This window comes from Pleurodeles waltl, chromosome 7 (assembly GCF_031143425.1).
Source record: "Pleurodeles waltl isolate 20211129_DDA chromosome 7, aPleWal1.hap1.20221129, whole genome shotgun sequence".
In the NCBI taxonomy this organism is placed as follows: domain Eukaryota; kingdom Metazoa; phylum Chordata; class Amphibia; order Caudata; family Salamandridae; genus Pleurodeles; species Pleurodeles waltl.
In genome coordinates this window covers 66,969,870-66,992,532 of record NC_090446.1, presented here as the reverse complement: position 1 = coordinate 66,992,532, position 22,663 = coordinate 66,969,870, and the positions used below count along the sequence as shown (strand labels likewise).

The following is a 22,663-nucleotide window of genomic DNA, read 5'->3' as shown; positions in this document are numbered from 1 at the left end:
TTACTCATCACCCACAGTACTTAACCATTACTCACATGCAATACATATTCACCTACAGCCACTTCTGTGATATACTTGCCACTCACTCTTTCTAATGCAGTGCCACTCACAGCACTACCTGATAGGCCACTCTTATCACCACTTGTGAAGAAGTACTTACAGTACCACTCCCTGACACTCTAAACCAACAGACAGCCACCAATGCTACTTATTCATTCCATCCATTTACTACAACACACCATTCACACTAAACACCCACAACCACTCGCTACACCTCCATTTTCCTCAGTCGCTCAGTCTGTGAACATAACAGTGCATCAATGCTCGCATCACACAGTTACTCAGTATCTCTTAACTTCTGAACACCATTAATTCACACCAGTCTCTAGCACACACTGATGAAATACCCACTGACCACTCTTCAGTGATTCACATTCTTCTAATTTGACCACTCAAATCCCTCATTTTCACTACCATTCTCTTTTCCCTACTCACACTATCCACTTAAAGACACACACAATGCTTTTCACATATCTTACTACACCCCAGAAACTCACTTAACCCCAGAAACCTGTAAGTCAGTGGACCAGCCCCTCATCCATAGCTATTCACAACAAAACTATCATCTGTTACCCCAATCAGACTGAGAGTATTAACTACTGGCAGAATTCAGAAGTAATTTGATATCCACTAACAATGCTTATCCACACCCTTTCACCCATGGTTTCTCAATGTTCTCCCACTGTAATTACCATTTACCCATCACTGGTCACAGTCAGCCAACAAGAACAAAAAGAGGGGATGGTTATTAAGATTGAGATAAGTATGCTAAAGATATTTAGTTCTATCTGGCCCCTGTAAAAAAAATGTTATAAGTGCAAAAAACCATGTTGTTAAGCAGTATGTGAAAATCCATTCATTTAACATGATTATTTCAGTTTAGTCAAATGTGATGTGACTTCATTTAGAATTGCAGTGATTCTATTTTACTCCACTGAAAGCTGCTGCTAACTATGCAACTTGAAATGGGGCTGACATTTCAAACCACACTTAAAAGCATGTTATTCCCCATTGAAATCTGCATACACTTGGTGGAATTGTAATTTTACAGCAACAGTATGTCAGGTTGGTTTCTGACATGAACTAATTCAGGTCTTGTATGTTTATGCATAACAGTACGCTTCAGTTGGAGAGAAACCTAACACTGAGAATTAATTAAAGCAATCATCTTGGATTCTGTTAGGAGTAGAAAAAAACATATCCAGAAGTCCTCACGGAGTCACCTTGAAGCAATGAAACCACACCCTGAAGTACTCATTAATTTATTCTGTAGTAATACAAATACATCCTGAAGTAGTCATGAAGTAATCTGCTCCTGTCACCCCTAGTTGTCATGGGATCATCATTAAGTAATCTGCTCCCATCCCCTAGTTGTTATGGAGTCATTGTGAAGTAATCTGCTGTCATCCCCTAGTTATCATGGAGTCATCATTAAGTAATTTGCTCTCATCCCCTAGTTGTCATGGAGTCATTGTGAAGTAATCTACTTTCATCCCTGAGATGTCAAGGAGTCATCGTGAAGTAATCTGCTGTCATCCCCTAGTTGTCATGCAGTCATCCTGTAGTAGTTAGAGATAATCACACGTTTTCCAAGGGAGTAATCACAGCATCATCCTGGAGTAGTTGTTGTGATGACTCTTTTAATATTTCGCCCTATACACATACTTCAGGATGGCTTGGGATGACTTCAGCAGATAATTACAGTAATAGCCCAGCTGAAGTCATCAGATGACTTCAGAATGACTCCAGGAAGATCTTCCTTTTTGACTTGGGTTACCGCAACACCCTTTGGCCAACAATGTTACAGTGTGGCGTTACCCAGTTTATGGCTGGCGTACGAGGTGAGTCACTGTGAAGGGTCAGTAATCCAACAATTTGTAGGTATTGGGAAATCTGTCCGGCCGATCTCCTAAGCTTTTATCAATGACTGCCTGACGAAATATTTTTTTGCAGTTTCATAAAGAGCGAACTCCACTCAAAGGTATTTCAGGGCTTTAGATGAGCACCAGTTACATTACACTATGACACATTCATTTTCATTTTTTAGTAGTCATGGGGAGATTAAGTCATTTTCGCAGAATAACCGGATGTTGAGCCAATACCGAGATTTGAACCTAGTTTGCGAGCACCAAAGTCGGCATCTTTGGCTGTGACACCAAATAAATCAGAAACACAATACCAGAGGGCACTGGTTATTCTTTCTAGCGTGCTGCCTGGCAAGGGCAAAGCATGGAGCTGTAATGTAGCTGGCACAGTATCCAGCAGTTGGCATAGTCTTCTCCAGGGCTTTAAGTAGAATGAAAATGTGGGGGGGGTCTCTAAAAGGGACGTGGACAATGTGTAATTAGGCGTGTAGTTTAAACCTAAAAAACATTTTGAGTGAAACACAACAGCCTCGTAATAACTAACACTCTTAGGGAATGCAAGATTAAATAAAACTAGAATATAAATAGAAACGGCTGACCTGAATTACTGTAATGTTTTTACTTTCATTGTTCAAAAATAAATCATTGTTTTGCCTCTAAAGTTACGGACATGAATATAGTCCCCGATTGGGACCTGTTCCCATGTCCGTTTTTTAATTACTACTGGGTCTGGGACCCGGAGGCCCCAGGCCCACTTAAAGACCTGGGGCCATATTTATGAACATATTTTCCCATAGAGACAGAATGGGTAAACTCTTTGATACATCTGGCCCTTGGTCTTCTGTTTGTGTTGTATCAACAGGAGAAACAAGCATTGGCAAAACCAATAGGTCTTGCCTATGCAAGAGCTATTGGCTTTGCCAATGTGTTTTAGCCCTGTTGTTCACCGCGTGGCTGCTGTTCAGCATGGCTAAACATTACTGGTATCAAGAGTGGCGTGGAGTGGCGTAGAGTGAAGTGGTGAAGAGTGGAATAGAGTGTTGTAGAGAGGAGTGGCAGAGTGTGTCATGGATTGGAGTGGCATAGTGTGGAGTTGTGTAGCATGGCATACACTGGAATGGCATAGAGTAGAGTGGACTGGTGTAGAGTGCATTGGCACAGAGTGCAGTAGCATTGAATTCAGTCGCGTACAATGCAGCATCTTAGAATGCAGTGGTTTAGATTAGAGCGGTACATAGTAGAGTGCAGTGGCGCAAAGTGGAGTGGCGCAGGGTGGAGTGGTGCAGAGTGGAGTGTCGTAGAGTGGCGCTGAGTAGAGTGATGTAGAGGCAGTGGCACAGAGTGCAGTGGCATAGAGTGGTGCAGAATGGAGTGGCACTGAGTTAACTGAAGAAGAGGGCAGTGGTGTAGAGTAGAGTAGCGTAGAGTGCAGTGGCATGACATGCAGAATAGTACTGAGTGGCATATAGTGCAATGGCATAGAGTGGTGCGGAATAAATGATAGTGCCAAAGAGTGCAGTGGCACAGAGTGGACTAATGCAGAGTAGAGTGGCATAGAGTTCAGTGGCAGAGAGTGCAGTGTTGGGGAGTTGAGTACCTGGGTGCAGTGGTGTAGAGTGGAGTAGACTGGTGTAGAGAGCAGTGGCACAGAGTACAGTTATGAAGAGGAGAGGGCATTTGCATAGAGTGCTGTGACAGAGTGCAGTTCTGTAAAGTGCATTAACACAGAGTGCAGTGGTTAAGAGTAGAGTGGCACAGAGTGAAGTGGTGCAGGGTAGAGTGCAGTTGTGAAGAGTGCCATAGAGTGTATTGGGGTAAAGTGTTACAGAGTGCAATAGTGCAGAGTAGATTAGAGTGGCATTCAGGGGACTGGCATAGCGTGCGGGGGCATAGAGTTGAGTGTTACAGAGCAAAGTGCATTGGCGTAGAGTGTATTGGCATAGAGTGCATTGATATAAAGTGCAGTGTTGCAGAGTGGCATAGAGTACAGAAGCATAGAGTGAAGTTGTGTAGAGTAGACAGGTGTGGCATACACTTGAGTGGTGCAGAGTGCAGTGGTGAAGAGTGGAGTGGTGTAGAGTAGAATGGCGAAGATTCTATTGGCATAGTGTACAGTGGTACCGGGCAAAGTAGAGAGACGTAGCATTTAGTGAATTAGAGTGCTCTGGAGTAGAGTTGAGTGGTGCAGAGTACAATGGCGTGGAGTGGTGTAGAGTAGAGCGCAGTGATGAAGAGTGGTGCAGAGCAGATTGGAGTGGCATAGAGTGGAGTATTCCTGGTGTGGTAGCATACTGCATTATACAAACACATTTTCAGTTGACATGACCAAAACATTTGTACAGATATACAGCTTTCCCAATAAAAGTATACACTGCACAGATGAAAAATTGGCAAATTGCGTCACCTACTTTATTGATTTTGTTTTTGATCATATTATAGTCACTGGGCTCAATTCACAAAGGTAAATTTAGATGTTTGGTCTAAACTTAGACCGAACATCTAAATTTATGACTGTGGAAATTCACAAAGAGCATTTATGAGTAGTATGTTTATGACCAAACATCAAAGCTTACCTTTGTGAATCAGGCACATAGTTTCCAAAACACTTCAGAAATAACAGAAAAATGTGCTTCATTTGTGCTTTCATAATTCTGATATACTTACACAGTTCATTCAGATGTTGTGTGCTAGAAAAAAACAATTTCCTCCCCTCAGTATCCAGCGAGATTGTCGCATAATTCCTCTCACTTTGAAGTCAGAGAAAGGAAAGTAAATAAGCGTCTTTGGAAGAAAGCGTCTGACATTTGACCTCGGTCTTTGAATGCACAGCAAATGTGATGATATAAGTACAAGATTTAAAGGCCTTTTAACAGAAAGCAAGTTTGTGAAAGGATACAGAAAACATGTTTTAGGTAACAGGAGGGATGAACTGAACTTGGAGAGTTTAAAGCAAATCAAGCCAGCAAATGGAAAGCCAGAAAGTGTGGGTTAGAAACCACAAACCCAGTGGTAATGAATGAGCGGAATGCATTCCTAGGCCAACTTGCTGAAAGTTCCCAAGGTGTGTTTAGCAAACCAGACAGCTGTGCTGTCTAGTAAGCTGCGACCTAAAAATGTTTAGGGGCTTATTTACTATAAATTGGCACAGAGCAGCACCACAAGTCATTTTGCTGTGCTGCCTACAGCAATTTGAAAGGGCAGTAAGGCACCATATTTATGAGATGCGGTGCATTCCTGTCCTTTCTGCCAGCGCTGGAGCACAATTTGGTGCTTAGCTCCAATGCTGGCACCCTTGCACTATGGTGCAGAATGCACCACACACAGAAAGAGAAAAAAAGGAGCAATAAAGATATTTCTTCTTGTTACGCATTTCCTATGGAGGTCTACACTTTTGGCGCATTTCCAGTTTTACTGATCCTAGCAAACAAACAAAAACAAAATCAATCTCTCTCTCTCCCTCTCCCTCTCTCTCTCTCCCTCTCTCTCTCTCCCTCTCTCTCTCTCCCTCTCCCCCCCTCCCTCTCCCCCCCTCCCACTCCCCCCTTTCCCCCCCTCCCTCCAGCAGACCTTATAGCCCTAAGGCAGTGTGCATTATATTGTAGGTGGGGGCATAGCTGCATAAGAAAATATGCCCCTGGTATGTCTGTTGATTCTCAGACATAGTAAGTGAACAGGGTAGCCAATCTAAACGCATGTGATGGACGCTGGTTGATACAAGTTCCCAGGCTACATTATGGCTTCACTGAAACTAGGGATGTTTGGTATCAAACATTGTGTATTAATAAACCCTGACTGATTCCAGTGATGTATCTATTGAGCCATGCACCTTAGAGGTACCCCCTCAAAACCTACCAACTGCTGGTGAGCTAGCCAGCTATTTCTAGCGGCCTGCCACTAACAGACGAGGTTCTGACCCCCAAGAGCCTTTGCTCTCTGGTGGTCAGAAACAAAGCCTGCTCTGGCAGGGGTGTTACACAGTCCTCCCATATTCCAAGGCAGGAAGCTTCAAATGAGCCCAGTGCCTTTGGTATGCAGATTTGGCTCTCTTCAGAGGGATTTGCCAACCGCCTACCCCAGGGCCCAATTGACACCAGGACAGGTAGGAAAATTTGCTATGCAGGAATGTGTGTTGCCTTTGCAGGCTGGACATACCCCTAGGGTGACCAGCCTGAAGTGAACTCAGTCTTAGGAATTCCTGCCATCTTGTGTGTGGTGAAATTAGGAATTCTGGGACAGGGTGATGCCCATTCCCAAAAGGAAGTGGTCATCTAGGGGGTGTAGTGACCCCAAGGGTAAGGAGCCCATCGGAGCCTATTGGCTAGGCCCTTCATTCCCCTTATTGCCCCATAAATTGAGTATTTAGGGGACCTGCTGATACCAGGAAACCAGATCTTGGCTGGACACAAAAGAAAGAGTGGACAAAAAGCCTGCTAACCAGCGAATCTAAGACCACGACTGACTTGACACTAAGCCTGCATGCCTTATCCCACCCTTGTGCAGCAACTGACCTGTCCTGACGCTGCAGTCTCCAAGATACCGGGAGAACTGCCAGTGCTTCGCAAATCACCAAAAAGGACTCCCTACATCTGCAGGCAACCAATAAAGAACTCTGAGGACCCAGGACCGCCAAAACCTAACACCAGGCATCACCACTGCATGCAGCCACATAGCCTGAGCTGAAGTGGGCCAATGTCTCAATATGGTTTCCAGGCCCTCCAGAGAGGAAGCACACCTGGAGCTCGTCCAATGTGGACTTCCTGATGGCACTTTTAGCCTCTGTCTGCAAGCCCTCTTCGATCACCTCTGCTGATGGAGGCCCGATGGTCCACTACACCTCTGTAGCCAGACGCCCCGGACCAAGGAGAAAATTACCACTGGTGTTCCTACATCCCCAAGGCTTATGAGATCTGAGTCCACTTGGTTCGGCCGGACTAGTTGCCCAGATCATACCAGCAGCCTGTTTCTGTGAGCCACCCTCTACCATGACCAACCCCTGTGATGGAAACCCGCTGGCCCAAGATACCTCTGCACCTGGTCACCCCGGATGGAGGAGAAGGGGACCACTGGTGTCCCAATGTCCCAGAGCATCGCAAGAACTAAACCCTCTTGTTGGTCACCCGGACTAGACTCTGTCCACCCCTGAAGCATCTTTGTGTCTTGACTGATCCTCAATGACTTACATGGGGCACCCAACACTGAACTGTAGCACTGCAGCTGGCTGCCCCAGTGCTGTCCGAGGTAACCTGTTGGTGTGGCCTAGGTCCCTGTCCTGTACTAACCTTAAATCCATAAGATTGGTCCTGTAAGTTGCTGGGAAGTACCTCTATGCCATGTACGTTCTCTCTCTTATGGAGTAAAATTGCAACTACAGAAAAATGCACCGCTGACTTTTGAAAACGATAAAAGTGCCTGTATTGAAAAGCACTCACTTGATTCCGTGGATCTTGGTATGAAAATGTTATAAAAGTATGTTATTTTTATAAATTGGTGTCAGACTTCTTTATTGAGAGTGCATCACTTACGCCCTTTATGTGTGCCTTAAACGCTTGGATCCTTGGATGGACTTAACTGCTTTCCCACACTGCCTCGAAAGATAGGATTTGGGATGTCGTTTGTGCCTTTTGTAATTCCTCTGAGATTTGCTTGGACTCTTTGCACAGTGTACCTCTTTTTGGTCCACTATAAAAAGAGCCAGCTTCCTGCAGTACGAGGCTGTAACCCTCCAAACAACACCCATATCTTCAAGCTGCGCGCCTGCTTATATCGTGTTAAAAAGAGCAGCTTTTCTGCTGCAAGCCAAGCGCCAAGCTGCTAAGACCCAATCGGCCACTAGATGCCAGCAGATACCGTCAGATCGCCGCTCCGCTGCTTGTGCGAACGTCAGTCACGCTAGCATCACTCCCAAGCCCGTGAACCCGCCCCCTCGGAGCTTCCAGCTTCACCAAGGACCAGAAGTGGCGACCGACAACAAGAAGCAGCTGCGTCCAGGGATCTCCTGCGGATCCAAAATCCATGTCCGGGAGCAACAAGCGAATGCTGGAGCTGTTCTACGATGTGGTGTCCCCCTACTCCTGGCTGGGGTTCGAGGTGAGGGGAGGGTGTCCATGCAGGTGTGGGTGCCAAATACCTGGTGCTTTCCTCTGCCCAGGAGCACAGATTATCATAAAATATGGAATAGGTTTAGTCTCACTGTAGCTCTTGGAGGGCTGCAGGAAGTATTTCTGTATTTTGTGGATCCTCACTCACCTTGGACTTTTTTCATCCTTCGGTACTTTTAACGCCAGTGGGGTCTCTCGTCTTGCAAACACACTGTACTCTCTCTCCCAAAAATGTTTTCTGTACATTAACTGTACTTGGCCACGGCCATGAAAGCCTTTAATCTCACTAGGTTGTGATACGATATAATAATTGAGATTTCTTCACTGCACCCACTTGTTCTTCCGATGTAAACAAGCGTAGTTGATGGACACTTAAATAAATTTGAGATTATCCAATTTCCCACACTATTAACGTGATAGTTTTGCCATTTAAATACTAAGGGTCCAGTCCACAAAAAACAGAAAATGTAGCCGTCATTTCTTCCTGGGTTTGGAGTGTCACCAATTTTCTTTTTTTTTTATACTGACAAAAGTTTTCAAACCTAAGCACAGGATGGCGCGACAATCACAGGCTCCTAGGCGAACCCCTAGGAAAAGCTTGTGAATACCTTATTGTCGTACATGCCAGCCAATTTCACATCTAACTCACATATTGTACATCTGTGCATGGGACAATGTCTGGCCTGAATGCAGGTGTTTTTGTTACAATTTTCCACCACAGGTGAAAATACGTGGAAATCCCCTTTCCCTGTAGCCCCTCAATTGTTGGGGAACACCCTCCTATTCCTACCTTCCTTCGGCATTGCTCACACCTGTGACAGGAGCACATCTCGAGTATTTTCCTGAGCTGGAAATGGGCCTAGAAATTGTATGGCAATCCCCTCAGATACGACATTTGTAGGTGCCTAAAAGCGTAAGGGCATGGCCGCGTCCCTGACCCGGTAGTAATTTAAAAAGGGCATTGAAATGGGTCTCTTTCGGGCACTGTAGTATCTCTCACCCTTCATAAAAAACACTGATAGAGTTCTCCACAATGTGTGAAAAAACGCTCAGGTAACCCATGTCTTTCCTGTTTATATTTCAGGAGTTTTACCTAATTCTGTATTGACCGCGTGAGTGTTTGCTTCTTCCAGGATCCTGTGTTACGTTTTATTTTTTTTGTTCCGGCAGCGTTCCTCTCGCCTGGGGCATAATTTGAAATGAGTCGCTTCCCGGTGTTTGCTGGGTCACAATGAAGTTGTGGCTGAAGGCAGAGCGAGTTCCTCTCAGTGACTGTCAGTGGGGCAACAAGGTGTTCAGATTACGTGATCAACCAATCCTTGGCCTCTCTGCAAAGCGCACAGATCAATGGTCACGTATGCCAGCCGTAGTTGTGGGAATTTTAGTGTAAATGTTAAACCACACGCTTAATCATTTAGGCAGCATTCCTTTCAGGGACGCACCCCACACACATGCACCACGTTTTATTTTCTTAAAGTCCCGCCTAAGGGCATGGAGACCCGGGAATGTCCACTCACTGCTCCTCGGAGAAGATTTACTTACTCAAAAATTAATTGTGAGTAAATCTTTTTACAGTTCTAATTCCACGTTTTGTGAATCGCAGGCATGACATCAAATGAATAAAAAGTGAAATTTGTAGATGTCAGTCAAACTACCATGACCAAGTTGTTGAGTTATCCTGACCTCATTGGGATGTGGCACTAAATTGAGGGGCAGATTTATGGAAAGTGGCGCTGCGCCGAGTGCAGCGCCACTTCCCCTACGCCCCTTAGCGCCCCCCCTACTGCCACCATGTGTGCACCGTATTTAAACTACAGCGCACCATGGCACAGGGTAGGGAGCAATAGTGTCATTTATGACGCTATTGATCTACTCTGGAGGAATAGCGCCAAAATATTGGCACTACTCCTGCAGAGTACATAGGGCCCCATTCTAAAGAATGGAACCCCCTTTTAGCACCTGCTCTTAAGCAGGCGTTAAAAGTGGCATAACAAATGGCACAAGAAAATCTCATAGATTTCCTTGCGCCATTTTTCCAGATCGCCTAACGGGGGAATGCCCCCATTGCATACATTATGCCTGGCGCAGGCATAATGTAGAGCAAATGGTTACAGAGTGGGTATTTTGGCCTCGTTGGGCCACATTAACGAAAAAAAAATGACGTTAATGTTGCGCAAGGTGGCACTAGGGACCCATAAATATGCCCCTGAATGTTACTCATTTTATCTGTTGTCAAAAATAATGGGCATAGTCGTCCCTACCAAGACAAGAACATGTGATCTGCGGACTACACAACTGAGCAGCACAAGTTTGGACTCACTGGGCTGTCTTTCGTGCTGCACCCAAGGCCTTCTATAGCACTCACTGTATCTGGGAGTGCTTCCGCATGTGCTGGTGATAGAAATAAAAGGGCGACATAGAGAGGAGGATGCTCTGCAGCTGTTCCCTCCCCAACTCAGTCCTGCCTTCTGAGTCTATGGTTTCGGAGTTGTTGCTCTACCTACCCACCTGGAGACTTGGGGGCGTATTTATGGGAGGATTGCATAGTGCTTGCACCACAAAATCTTGAAATCTGATTTATGAAGTGAGGCAAAGCCACTTTGCGTTGACCTGAGTGGCCTTATAAATCTGGAGTAGCGCAACACAGCACAAATCTCTGTGTTGCACTACTCTACCCTGGGTAGGCGTTCCACGGGCATTGCGGTAGGTTTTCTCACACGACACCCATGGATTTTGACGCACTACCAGATTTACCAGGACATATAAACCTGGGAATGTGTGAAAATCTTACTCCTTCCCATGAGAGGCACAATGAGGAGAAAAATCTTTATTTCTCCTCGATTTCTCCTCTTTCTATGTGTGCTGCATTTTGCAGCACACATAGAAAGAGGAAAACGCCTCTCAGGATTGTTTTTGTTCAGGAAGGTGCCCCTTCCTGCACAAAAGCAATCCTGCAATCCTGCATGCAACACAGGCACCCTTGCACCATGGGTCAAGGGTGCCTGCATTGGTGCTAGGCGGCCTATTGTGCACCAGCACAGGGAAAAGGACAGAAATCCACTGTATTTACCTAAATATACATAATTCCTGAACTTCCCAGTGACGCAGTGCAGAGCTGCAAGGTGACTTGCTGCGCTGCTTTCTCATAAATCTGCCCCCTGGTTTCTAATGCCATCTTTGACACTTTACAAAGGAAATTATGGGACTGTGTGCTCATCACTCTGTCTCCTTTTATGTATACCTGACATAATTAAAAAAAAAACCTCTGCAGCGAGCTCTTTCAAATGTATGTTTCTACTTGTAATAATTTCTGCGTTTCTGTGTTCCACTCTCAACCATTCCTCATACACCACAACTGTTTGATATGCACACCTGAGGTTTGCAACAATAAGAAAGCTGTCTCTAAACAATATGCTGGCTTCTGGAGCTAGGTCAACACTATATCAAAGCCTGAACACGCATTGGTAAATTAATATGGTTTCGCCTATGTGATTAAAAATAAGTTGTTTTTTCTTGTAAGTTGTAGGTTGGTGAGCAGTTGTGCAATATAAGTTACTGAAGCTCCATTAAAGTGTTATGACTTGTTTATTGTGAAAGGCAATATAGTGTGCTGGCCACAATGTGTCTGGAATGGCCAACATTTTGGCAGTGGCAGCTCCCATTATGCTATGTGTGGATACATTTATGCTATCATTATGCCAGAAGTGTACACTGCAATTCCACCTAGAAATGCCCATAAATAGACCAAGAATATCCACAGTATGTCACAAATTTGCATTATTATGCCAGGAATGGATCTTTTAATGCCAAGAATGCACAATAAAATGTCAAGCATGGCTATTGTTATGCCAAAGATGCACAGCTTATGGCAGGAATTATTACATTTGGACCTATAATGCTCTCAGCATACCAAGGATGGCAGCAATAATTATATGGTTATGTAGAGAATGCCTAAAAAATGAAAGTGGTAGAATCAGTGTAACCCTAGCAATAGTCACCCAGCAAAAATCTATTGTGAACTACCAGCTGGCTCTCTGTTCGCCCGAGGAAAACACAGCCGTGATGCATATGTTCTTTTTGTTTTTCAACAGTGTTTGACAAAGTGTAAGGCTTAGTTTCCAGACTGGATTCAAAGCTAATTAAATGTCCTCGTTTTTACAGTTTTAGGAAAATAGCCATAATTGGTGACAAAATATTCAATTTAGGGCCAGATTTACAAGGTCCTTCTTGCGCCACATTAGCGTAATTTTTTCTGCTAATGTGACTCAACTAGGCAAAAATCGCCACACCATATTTACAAAGTGGTGCAATGCATGCATTGCGCAACTTTGCGACGCCCTTGCATAACATTATGTCAGCGCTAGGCATAATGTATGCAAAGGGGGGCATTCTGGCATTAGGAGGTCCGCAAAAATGGCACAATGAAATCTACAAGATTTAATTGTGCCATTTTTTGGTGTAATTTTTAGCGCCTGCTCAAAGCATCAAAAGGGCACACCCATTGAAATCAATGGGGCTCCTTGCACTTTTTTCCGCTAGCGGCAACATTTTTGACGTTATTTGAGCAAAGCACCACAATAGCATCAAAAAATTTGATGCTATTGGCCTAATGTGTGCCATGGTGCGATGTATTGTAAATACAGCACATCCATGGTGTCGTTAGGTGGCAGTGGGGAGGTGCAAGAAATATGGCGCATCACTACTGGTGCACCAGATTCTTGTAAATCTGGGCCTAAGTATGAAAATGCCTGCCTGTTGTGATGCATTGTGATACGGTTACCTCACTATGCGCGGACGGCTGCATGGGATAAGGCAGTCAGATGGTATTGGGGGAGATAACAAAATGAAACAAAGCTTACCTGGTAAAAATGCCCACAGTCACTCAATGCCATTCCTCAAGCCATGTCTGTATGGCGGCAGCATAGCATGTAAAACCCAAGACAGGGCTCAGGGCTCAAAGCGAGACTTGGAGAACGATGCGTTCCAAGCCTCATGAGCAACAACAAGGGGAAGTGAAACATGCTGCAAGCAAAACCCGGGGTGGGGCTCAGGACTGAAAGCGAGGTTTGGAGAACGATGTGTTCCAAGCCTCGTGAGCAACAACAAGGGGAAGTGAAACAAAGCTTACCTGGTAAAAGCACCCACAGTCACTCAATGCCATTTCTCAAGCCAAGAGGCGACCTGAAAAAACAAGCATGCCAGTTGACTTGAAACTGGGATGAGCCTCAAAAAATGAAAAAAATGATGGATGTCTCTCTGGCAGCACTGCCATTAGCTTAAAGGAAACCCACAAAGCAGATGAACACAGTACTTACCCAGTGGAAGATTGATAAGAGAAACACACAGAGTAACAACAGGAAATAGTATGCTACAGCCCATAGAAATTAGGTAAAAGTGGCAAGCACATGAACCAATGAACCAATGAAAAGTGAGGGCGGGATGTAAGCCCCTTTTAAGATTTATATTAAATACAATAGATTTCACAAGGGCAACACAAGCACTATGCAGGCAAAAGCTAAAAATTTAGTGCTTTTAGGAAGCCCAGAGAGGCAATGGCAGAAACTCCTTTAGTTCATTTCTTATGTTTTTTTCTGAACTTAGATATTTTTGCTTCCAGTTACTGTAAGGAAATGCAAGCTTTCGTCACAGGTGGCCTTTAAAAAAGTATTTTAGATGTGTATGAGCTTAAAATGCCTGTTGTGAGATATGCTCCTTCACAAATTTAATATCATTCATGTTTACATGTTGTTTCTTCTCTGGTATTTTGTTTTACTTCAGCCTTCACCTGCCACCCACCTTGTGTGAGACCGAGTATAAGGTGCCCACATTCTGTAAAATTTTTTGGTCATTATCCTTGATTTCCTGCTGCTGCATAGAGATTGACTAATTATTATTTTGTCCATCGCTGGGAACCTCTAGGCAGGCCATGGGTCTTCAATACTTCTGATGTTGCAGTCAATCCTCAATAGTTTTTGCCTCTTCAGTGCTTCTGATTGTCATAGCTGTTGTCTTTGCTGTTGTCTTTGCTTGGAGAGTTGTGGGTTCTGAACTAATCCTTCTCTCCTGGTTGTAAATTTAATGAAAAAGCAATGTTGAAAACAATTAAAGGGAGTGATCTTTAGGTGTTCTGCTGTGCTAGAAATCTGAATAAGACTACTTTCTACAGACAAAGCTCAGTACCCTAGTACCTATAAAAGATAGATGAAGTTTAGTCTTTCTTCTATGTCTTTAGTAAACCCAGTGGTATTTGTATGATTAAATGATGTACTATCTTGTGAGGGCTGCCATTCCCGCCTGGGAAAACTGCACTGTCCGTTACGGTGCTGCTTTGCTCTACAGGACTCTAAAAACTGCACTGCCCTAGAAGGCCTGTTCTCTATTCAGTCTAGCAAAAAGACGGCTCTCCTTGGTCCCAGTGGTGGGACTACTTTTCCAAGGACAGCCAGTCTTGGTTTGTACAGGTGAAATGGTCTCTCCTTGGGGTAGGTGAACATTTGGGGGCTGTGGACCTCATTAAGAGGTTCTTGCACTGGTCCAAGTCTCATGGGCACTTCAACGGGTTCTTGCCAGTTAGCACAACATAATATCTTCAAGGGTTCAGACCAAGGCTTGACCCAGTGATGGATTACGATCAGCTAAGGGATGCCAAGCCACCATCCTAGATAAGTGTCTGACGATGAGCGCATCTCCTTTAACCGTGCTTGTTTTCTCTTGCAGGTGATGTGCCGGTACAGCAGTGCCTGGAATATGAATGTCCGCCTCCGGCCTAGTTTCCTGGCTGGGATCATGAAGGAGTCAGGTGGGTTCCATGGATTGGGTCATGTACAGGGTTCATGTGTACGAAGTGAGACCAGTAAAGGAATGCTGGGTCACTGTGCACACTGCTTAAAATAGGGGTGCAATATTGCCCTGCAGAACTTTAATCTTTACCTGATTTGAGTAACATATTAGTCCCATAAAGCATCTGTGGAAGTTTGCATACGCAGTAGAGGCCACAGAAAGCCACTTTGCATGGCCTCATAGATATGGAGTAAGGCAAGTCACCGCAAATCGCTGGGAGGCATTCCATGGGCATTGCGGTGGGTATTCCAGTGCATCACCCATGGATTTTGACGCATCCCCAGATTTTCCAACCCTGGCAAACCTGAGGATGCGCCAAAACCTTACGCCTCTCCAGGTGAGGTGCAACGATGTGAAATATCTTTATTTCTCCTTGTTTTCCCTCTTTCTCTCTGTGATGCATTATGCAGCACACTTAGAGAGAGGAAAAAGCCTAAAAGCCTCAGGGGATTGTTTTTGTGCCCCTTCCTGTACAAAAACAATCCTTCATGCAACACAGGCACCCTTGCACAATGGTGGAAGGATACCTGCATTAGTGGTAGGCTGCCCATTGTGCACCAGCACTGGAGGAAAGGAGATGAATGCACCATATTCTTTAAATATGGTGCGTTTCTACCCATTCTAAGGAAGGCAGAGCAGCGCAGCAAAATGACTTGCTTTGCTGGACTACACCACTTTATAGTAAATCTGGTCCCTAGTCTATCACTGTCTGATACATGGAGTGAGGTAAGTTGCCTGAATATTCTTGATTTTTAGCCCACTTCCTCCCTAGCAACATGGCACTCAGCTATTCAGCCTCACGAGATGGATCTCTCCTCTCCCAAACCTCTAACTTCCTAATGTTTGTTTTTGCAAGCAGGAAACCAGCCCCCCCACCAGGTCTCCAAGAAGGTAATCTACATGCTCAACGATCTTCATCGACTTGCTAAGTACTTCCAGGTCCCAATAAAAGAACCCAAAAACTTGTTTGAAGCTGTCATCAAAAAAGGTAAGCCACACCTCTGCCCCAGGATTTAATTTAGAGCTACTCCTGACACTGTTTTTTCTCGCATTCATTTGGTGCCCTCTGTATAAGTTCTCCGTCATTGCATGAGGAATTGCAAAGAACCACCTGGATTTCTGCTGTGCACTAGGCCTGGGTGGAATTCACAGAGTTCCGCTCCACTGCGCTACCAGAGTTCCACAAGCAGCGGAGTGCGTTAGGTCATGCCATGTGTGCTGATTTTTAGCACCGGGTGTTTGTCCCACAAACGGCACCATGTTCAGCGCAAGAAGGCACTGCTTCTTTTCTACCGCTCGATAGGATTTTCTACTCTAGCTGCAGCTTCCTCAACGCAAATGGAAGGCTTCTCAACGTAAGCAGAAGCAACCATCTGCGCTAACTCCCGTTGAGACATCTCACTGGTAGGTGGTCTGGAGTAAGATTTTCTTCACTCACACTCGCTAACTTAACATTGCTATGCACTAGCGAGGAAAAAAACTCCGCTCTGCAGAGTTTTATGGAACTCCATGCTCTAAGCAGAGCACGGAGTGGGAAAAACTCGACAAACTCAGTGAACAGAGTGGAGTTCACTGCCCACCTCTACTTATCACTGATAGCTACAAAATGCCCCTGTTGAGTCCATTGTGGCATCTCTTTGTCCATTGTTGTGTTTCATTGCAAAGTCTTCCTCTTTGTCAATTGGTCTGTCAATTTATTGATAAACTTTTAACTATAGCTTGCAGGGATGCTCGTCTCTGATAATGAAAGGCAGCCAGAATGAAATAAGTGGCAGAATCGAATATGGGAAATTCAGATAAAATAATGTGAATAATTTTGTAAACTATAACATTTAAGGAAAACAGAGCACAGTTGGGGCCCATAAAAATCCTGCCAACTGCATGATAAAAGCTTAAAAGCTTAGTCATGGAACATAAGGTGGGGACAACAATAAAAGGAGAGAAAAAGTAGGGAAAATTCAGGGATGTGGAATACTTATATTGTACCTGCATTATTTGTGGTAATGACAACACGTTGTCCTTTTGTCTATTGGACAAGTATGTCCAACTTCCTTGCAGGACAAACCCTTTGGCTGCCAGTTTACAGTGCCAAAGTATGGTTGGACAAACAAAGGAGGAGTGTCTAATGGCATCGATATATATACCATGCTTGAAACTATATACATATATATTCACTGAAAAAAACAAAATAAACATAGAAATTCACGTAAAAAAACAAAGGTTACATGGACGTTATAGTTAGTTTCTGAATTTACACACACAAAACCATGCCCGGGGGACTGCCATTTCCCTAGGGCTCAAAGATAATAGTATGTGGGTGGAACATCACCTCCCCAGGGCAAAATACATTAATTATAATAGAGCCTGTCCTGCGGACCACCTTTTCCCCGTTGCCCCCCACCTCCCGGGGCTACTAAATAAAATAAGGTGGGGGTCCGTCATGGAGCCCCGGGTACCACCACCTCCCTGGGGCAAATTGTAAACACTGGAGGGGGCCCCACGTGAAGCCAAAGATGGCCCTGGGGACTGCCCTCCCTCAAGGCTGGCTCCTGCTACCTCCTGAACTGCCCATCCTAGGTAGGTTGCTGTTTGCTCCCACCTAGCAAAAGCAAACATAACTCTGCTTTCTGCAAGTAGGAGCAGTGCCGGATCCTGCAGGATGTGGGGAGCCTTCAGGCTCCCCCTGCGGTTCTCTGTTGACAGCAAGCATCTTGCATGTGTGACACTTGAAGTTATTGTATAGAGAGACCATTGCAATAACAATAGTCTCTCCATAGAATGACTTCAAAGCGGCACACAAGCAAGATGTTTGTTTTGAATGTTATATTTTGAAGCACAGCAGAATGCAGTGAGGTCTGGCCTGCTGTTAAAGCTCCAGGACTGTCACTCACTAGACTGAAGGTTCAAATCCTGGTATCTGATGCAGTGTGTCTGTTTATTTATTAGTGTTTTGACTGTAAATCATTTCTAGTGATGGAACATTTACGCCTTTGCCATCAAAATCTTTGGGTTGAATTTCATATGTGTGTCTGGAAACTGCACAGCAAAGAGTCACCTGTGGTCAGAGGTTAAGGTCTCAGGCCCTCACCCTAAAGGTTGAGGGTTCCAGTCTAGGTCAGCAGTCAGATTCCTGCTTTAATTACTTTTCAAATTCAAATATTTAAGGTTTATTCCGCACTCCTTTTACTTGATAAGCACATTTTTCTTTTTAATTTGTCCTAAAATATCTCCAGTGCTAGAAAAACTCCCTGGGTGTTATAGGGGGCTGACAGCCACAGGCTGGGTCCTGCAGCCAACCCCCACCACGCACAGCCAAAAGCCATGTGCAATGCAGGGTTTGGTGGTTATAGGGGGTTGGCCGTAGGGACTGGTCGCAGGCCTCACCATGAAGTGCCTCAGACATTACAGCACTCACAACAACTTCTATAATGTCATAAGAAAATAAATGAAACATTAGCAGTCAAATTATTGAAGAAAAAACTGTCCATGGCGGGGGCATGAGTTATAGTTACCTTAGGGCGCAAGTTATAGTTACTTGAAATAACTCTGACTATAACTACTGAATTTCTATGGTTTTGTGCAAATAAATTCAGAACCTAACTATAACGTCCCTGTAACCTCTGCTTTTATATATATATATATATGTGTGTGTGTGTGTGTGTGTGTATATATATTTATATGTGTGTGTGTGTGTATATATATATATATATATATATATATATATATATATATATTACCTAGTGGTGGTCGCCACTAGTTAGTTATACTTAGGACTTTTGTTTACCCTAGATGGAGCATTTTTTGTTTTGACAATAACTTTGGCACCGCTTGACAAATCTTCATGACATTTTCAAAAATTATACTTAGGTCAGTTTAGCTGCTCTCTAGAAGGTTTCTGGGTGATATGTCAAGTGGGGGACAAGAAAAAGGGGGTCCCAAAAATTTTTTTCCCCATTCTAGGTCAATGAGATTTTTCAAAGTTTTGAACAGGACTACAGACCGCACCATTGAGTGGAATTACACCAAATTTGGCAGAAAGCTAGATCTTGCTCCTGAATGCATGCTTTTGTGATTTGGTATAATTCCATTCACTAGTTTTTGAGATATTAGAGTTTAAAAAATATAGATATCTAGGGCCGCAGATTCACAGATTTGGATCCGTGGATCCAGGGGAAAAGGAAGGCCCTGATTGGTTGGCCACAACCTCACAGAAAAGTTGCGGCTGCCATGTTTTTTTGTCGCATCGGCTCAGGGGTGGAAAATGATCAGAGAAAAAACCCATAAGGGGCCAGGATACAGTTATAGGACACATAAAGTGGTCCCTTATGGGAAACAATTTGGCACTTATTTTTTTTTGCCCAATCTGCCTCTGGTTCCATGGCTCTCTGAATACACACGTGGATCCAGAAAAAAAATAGAATCAAACCCACCCACTGCATCCAAGCTCATGCTGCACATGGCTGAAGGCCGTGCGCAGCTTGTGTTTGGGTGCATGCAAGAGGGTTGGCTGCCGGTCCTGGCCATAGGCCGGGCCTGGCAGCCAAACCCGCTACGCACGCCAAAGGCTGTTTATATCATGGGTTTGGGTGTTTATAGGGGCTTGATGCAGGGCCTGGCCACGGGCGGGGATCTGTGGCCAACTTCTGCTGCACACGGCCAAAGGCCATGCGCAGCGCCAGGTTGGTTTGTTAAAAGGGTTGGTCGACACGGCAGGCCCTGTGGCCAACCCCAGCTGTGCATGGCTGTGCGCAGCATGGGGTTGGTTTGCTATAGGGGTTGGCCGCCTGCTGCGCAAAGCCAAAGGCCATGCGAGGGCAGGTTTGGATTTCTATAGCGATTGGGTGGCTATAGGGTTTGGTTTCAGGGCCTGGCCACACACAGTCAAAGACTGTGCATGGTGGTGGTTGGATTAACGTATAGTAATTAAAATTACCTTACATTAAAAAAAGACATAGATATTAACTGAAAAAAACAAAGGTTACAGGGACGTTATAGTTAGGAAATATAATTATAAAAACCTTAGAAATTCACTTAAAAACCGAAGGTTACAGAGACATTATAGTTAGGTTCTGAGTTTACTCACACAAAACCGTAGAAATTCAGCTGTTATAGTTTGAGTTATTTCAAGTGACTATAACTCGCGCCGTTTCATGCACTGCTAATCCCCCCAGATATTACAGCACTCATGACAACTTTTCTAACAGCAATAAAAATATCAATGAAACATTAGAAGTCAAAATATTGAAGAAAAAACTGTGCATGGCCGTGGCGCGAATTATACAATAACTGTTGAATTCTATGGTTTTGTGAAAGCAAATCCAGAACCTAACTATAATGCATTTTTTTACTTACCTATATCTTTGGCACCGCTTGACAAATCTTCACAAAACTTTTCAAGAAAATGTGCCAGTCCCGTCAGCTGCTGCCTGGAAAGTTTTGGGGTGATCCCTCCATGGCCGCTGAGAAAAAAAGGGTGTCCCAAAACACATTTTCCCCATTCATTTTTCTATAGGGATTTTGAATAGCAATAGCGCAAAAACAACTGGACGGAACTACACCAAATTTGGCAGGAAGGTAGGTCCTGGTCGAGAAAGAGTGATTTTTTGTTTTGGTGTAATTCCGTTCAGTAGTTTCAGAGAAAATAATGAAAATCAAATCTTGTATATGTAGTGACGCGAGGGATTCGCGACCCCTCCCAATCTCGTGCAGAGATCTGATTGGCTGATAACACTTCAACAACAGAAGCCATTGAAGTTTTGTCTGCCATCTTGGAACTCAGCTGAAGCAGAGTCCCAAAAAAAACCTAAAAAATAAAGAAAAGCGGCCAAGGCACGAACACCCTGACCCATTAGCTCTGGTGGTGTGGTCCCAAATGGACCCCCCACACCACCCCCTCCCAGGCTAAAAAGCATTTTTAAAAATATTTTACGAGTGGAGTCACGGTGAATCCGTGACTCTACTCATAAAATAAAAAAAATTAAGCACGGTCTGCCGCGCTTCGTTGATCTAATGCCCTGGGTGGGCCAACTCCCAGGGACTTTTTGAGAAAAAAGAAACGGGAGGCCTCCTGGCCCCCTCCCGATGCCCTGGGTACTGCCAACTCCCTGGGGCTTTGTTTTGATATCTCGGCCAACTCGGTCTCCTCTCGCTGCCTCAGGGACCACCACCTCCCCAGGTGTTTATGTAATATAATGCGGTGGGCCTGTGGCAACACTGCATTCTTAGTGAGGGGGCCATACAACCCTCCCCCGTTGCTCTGGGGACCACCACCCCCTGGGCAAATCTTCAAAAAAAGAAAGGGGGTCCATTTGGTCCCTCGCCCAGTACTGCTAACTAACCCACAAATTATGGCAATCATGCCATCTTTCTTAACATCACTTATAATATCGATGTAATATTTGCGTAAAATTTTTGCTGAAAAAACTGTGCTGGGCGAGAGCATGAGTTATAGTTACCTTAGAGCGCAAGTTGCAGTTACTTGAGGAAACTCTAACTATAACTGGTGAATTTGTAGTGTTTGGTACTGTTAAAATGTGGGCCTACCTATAATGTCCCTGTAATCTTTGTTTTTTAAGTGAATTTCTATGTTTTTTATAATGTCCTTGTAACCTTTGTTTTTTTCAGTGAATAAACATATATATATATATATATTTATATATATATTTCTCCACTGGTGGTTGCTACTGGGTAGTTATATTTAGGTTAGCTGTTCCTTAGGAAAAGTGTTTTTTGTGTTGCTAATAACTTTTGACGTTTTGACGAATCTCCACAAAACGTTTCAAAAAGGTGCTACTTTTTGCCTAATTTGTGCTTGGAGAGTTTTGGAATGATCTGTCAAGTGGCAGGCAAAAGGGTGGTCCCAAAATGTAAAATCCTAGTGCATTTTCCGTACACTTCTTTAAGATGGGCTACAATAAAAACTGCTGAATGAAATTACACCAAATTTGCCAAGAAACTAGGGGCCAGATTTAATGGAAAATGACAGTGCAAAATGTAGGGATGCACGTGTCTACTAGAATACGGCGCACCGCTGTATTTCCCCTGTGCAAAATTTGCTGCTGTGTGCCAACTCAGCTGTCCTTGCACCAAAGTGCAAGGATGGTTGCGTTGAGGGGGAGATTGTTTTCATGCTGAAAGGAACACCAAATGGCAATTTGCTCTTTCGATGTGTGCTGCCAAATGCAGCACACATAGAAACAGCAATAAACGAGGAGAAATGAAAGCATTTCTACTCATTATGCCACTCTAACGCCAAAACCATCATAAATGGCAATTTTCTCTTTCGATGTGAGCTGCCAAATGCAGCACATATAGAAACAGCAAAAAACGAGGAGAAATGAAAGCATTTCTCCTCATTATGCCACTCTAATACCGCCCCTGGGGTAGCGTTAGATTTTGTCACTGTCTCAGGTTTACGAAAACTCTTAAATCTGAGGCTGCGTCAAAATGCAATGGGTGTTGCTGTAGCACGCCCACAGCAACACCCATTGCATGCCCCTTCCACGCAAAGAGCTGCGTGTGAAGGGGCAGTATTACAAGGTGACATTAAGCTAAAAAAGTGACTTAACGCCACCTTGTAAATACGGCGCAGAGCATAGTGCCACTGGAGCGTCACAAAAAGTGACGCTCCGGTGGGGTTAGGGGCTCTTAAATATGCCCCTACATCTTAGTATAAAGATTGTGGTTTTTGTGGTTTGGTGTACATTTGTGCAGTAGTTTTTGAGAAATCCAGGTTAAAACAACATAACTATCTGAATGGTTGGGGTCACAAGAGAGCCTAAGAGAGTGCAAATTAAAACA

At 44.3% G+C, this 22,663-nt stretch overlaps 1 protein-coding gene across 1 annotated transcript in view; it reads left to right on the top strand.

Annotated features, from left to right (window-relative positions):
* The first annotated feature begins 7,856 nt into the window (after positions 1 to 7,856).
* The window catches only part of LOC138303647 (glutathione S-transferase kappa 1-like), a 295,766-nt gene continuing 280,959 nt past the window's right edge, over positions 7,857 to 22,663 (top strand). The window contains exons 1-3 of the mRNA XM_069242948.1: positions 7,857 to 8,012; positions 14,741 to 14,822; positions 15,723 to 15,851. Of these exons, the coding sequence (XP_069099049.1) occupies positions 7,938 to 8,012; positions 14,741 to 14,822; positions 15,723 to 15,851 (286 nt within the window). The 5' untranslated portion in view covers positions 7,857 to 7,937. The remainder of the gene's footprint in view (positions 8,013 to 14,740; positions 14,823 to 15,722; positions 15,852 to 22,663) is intronic.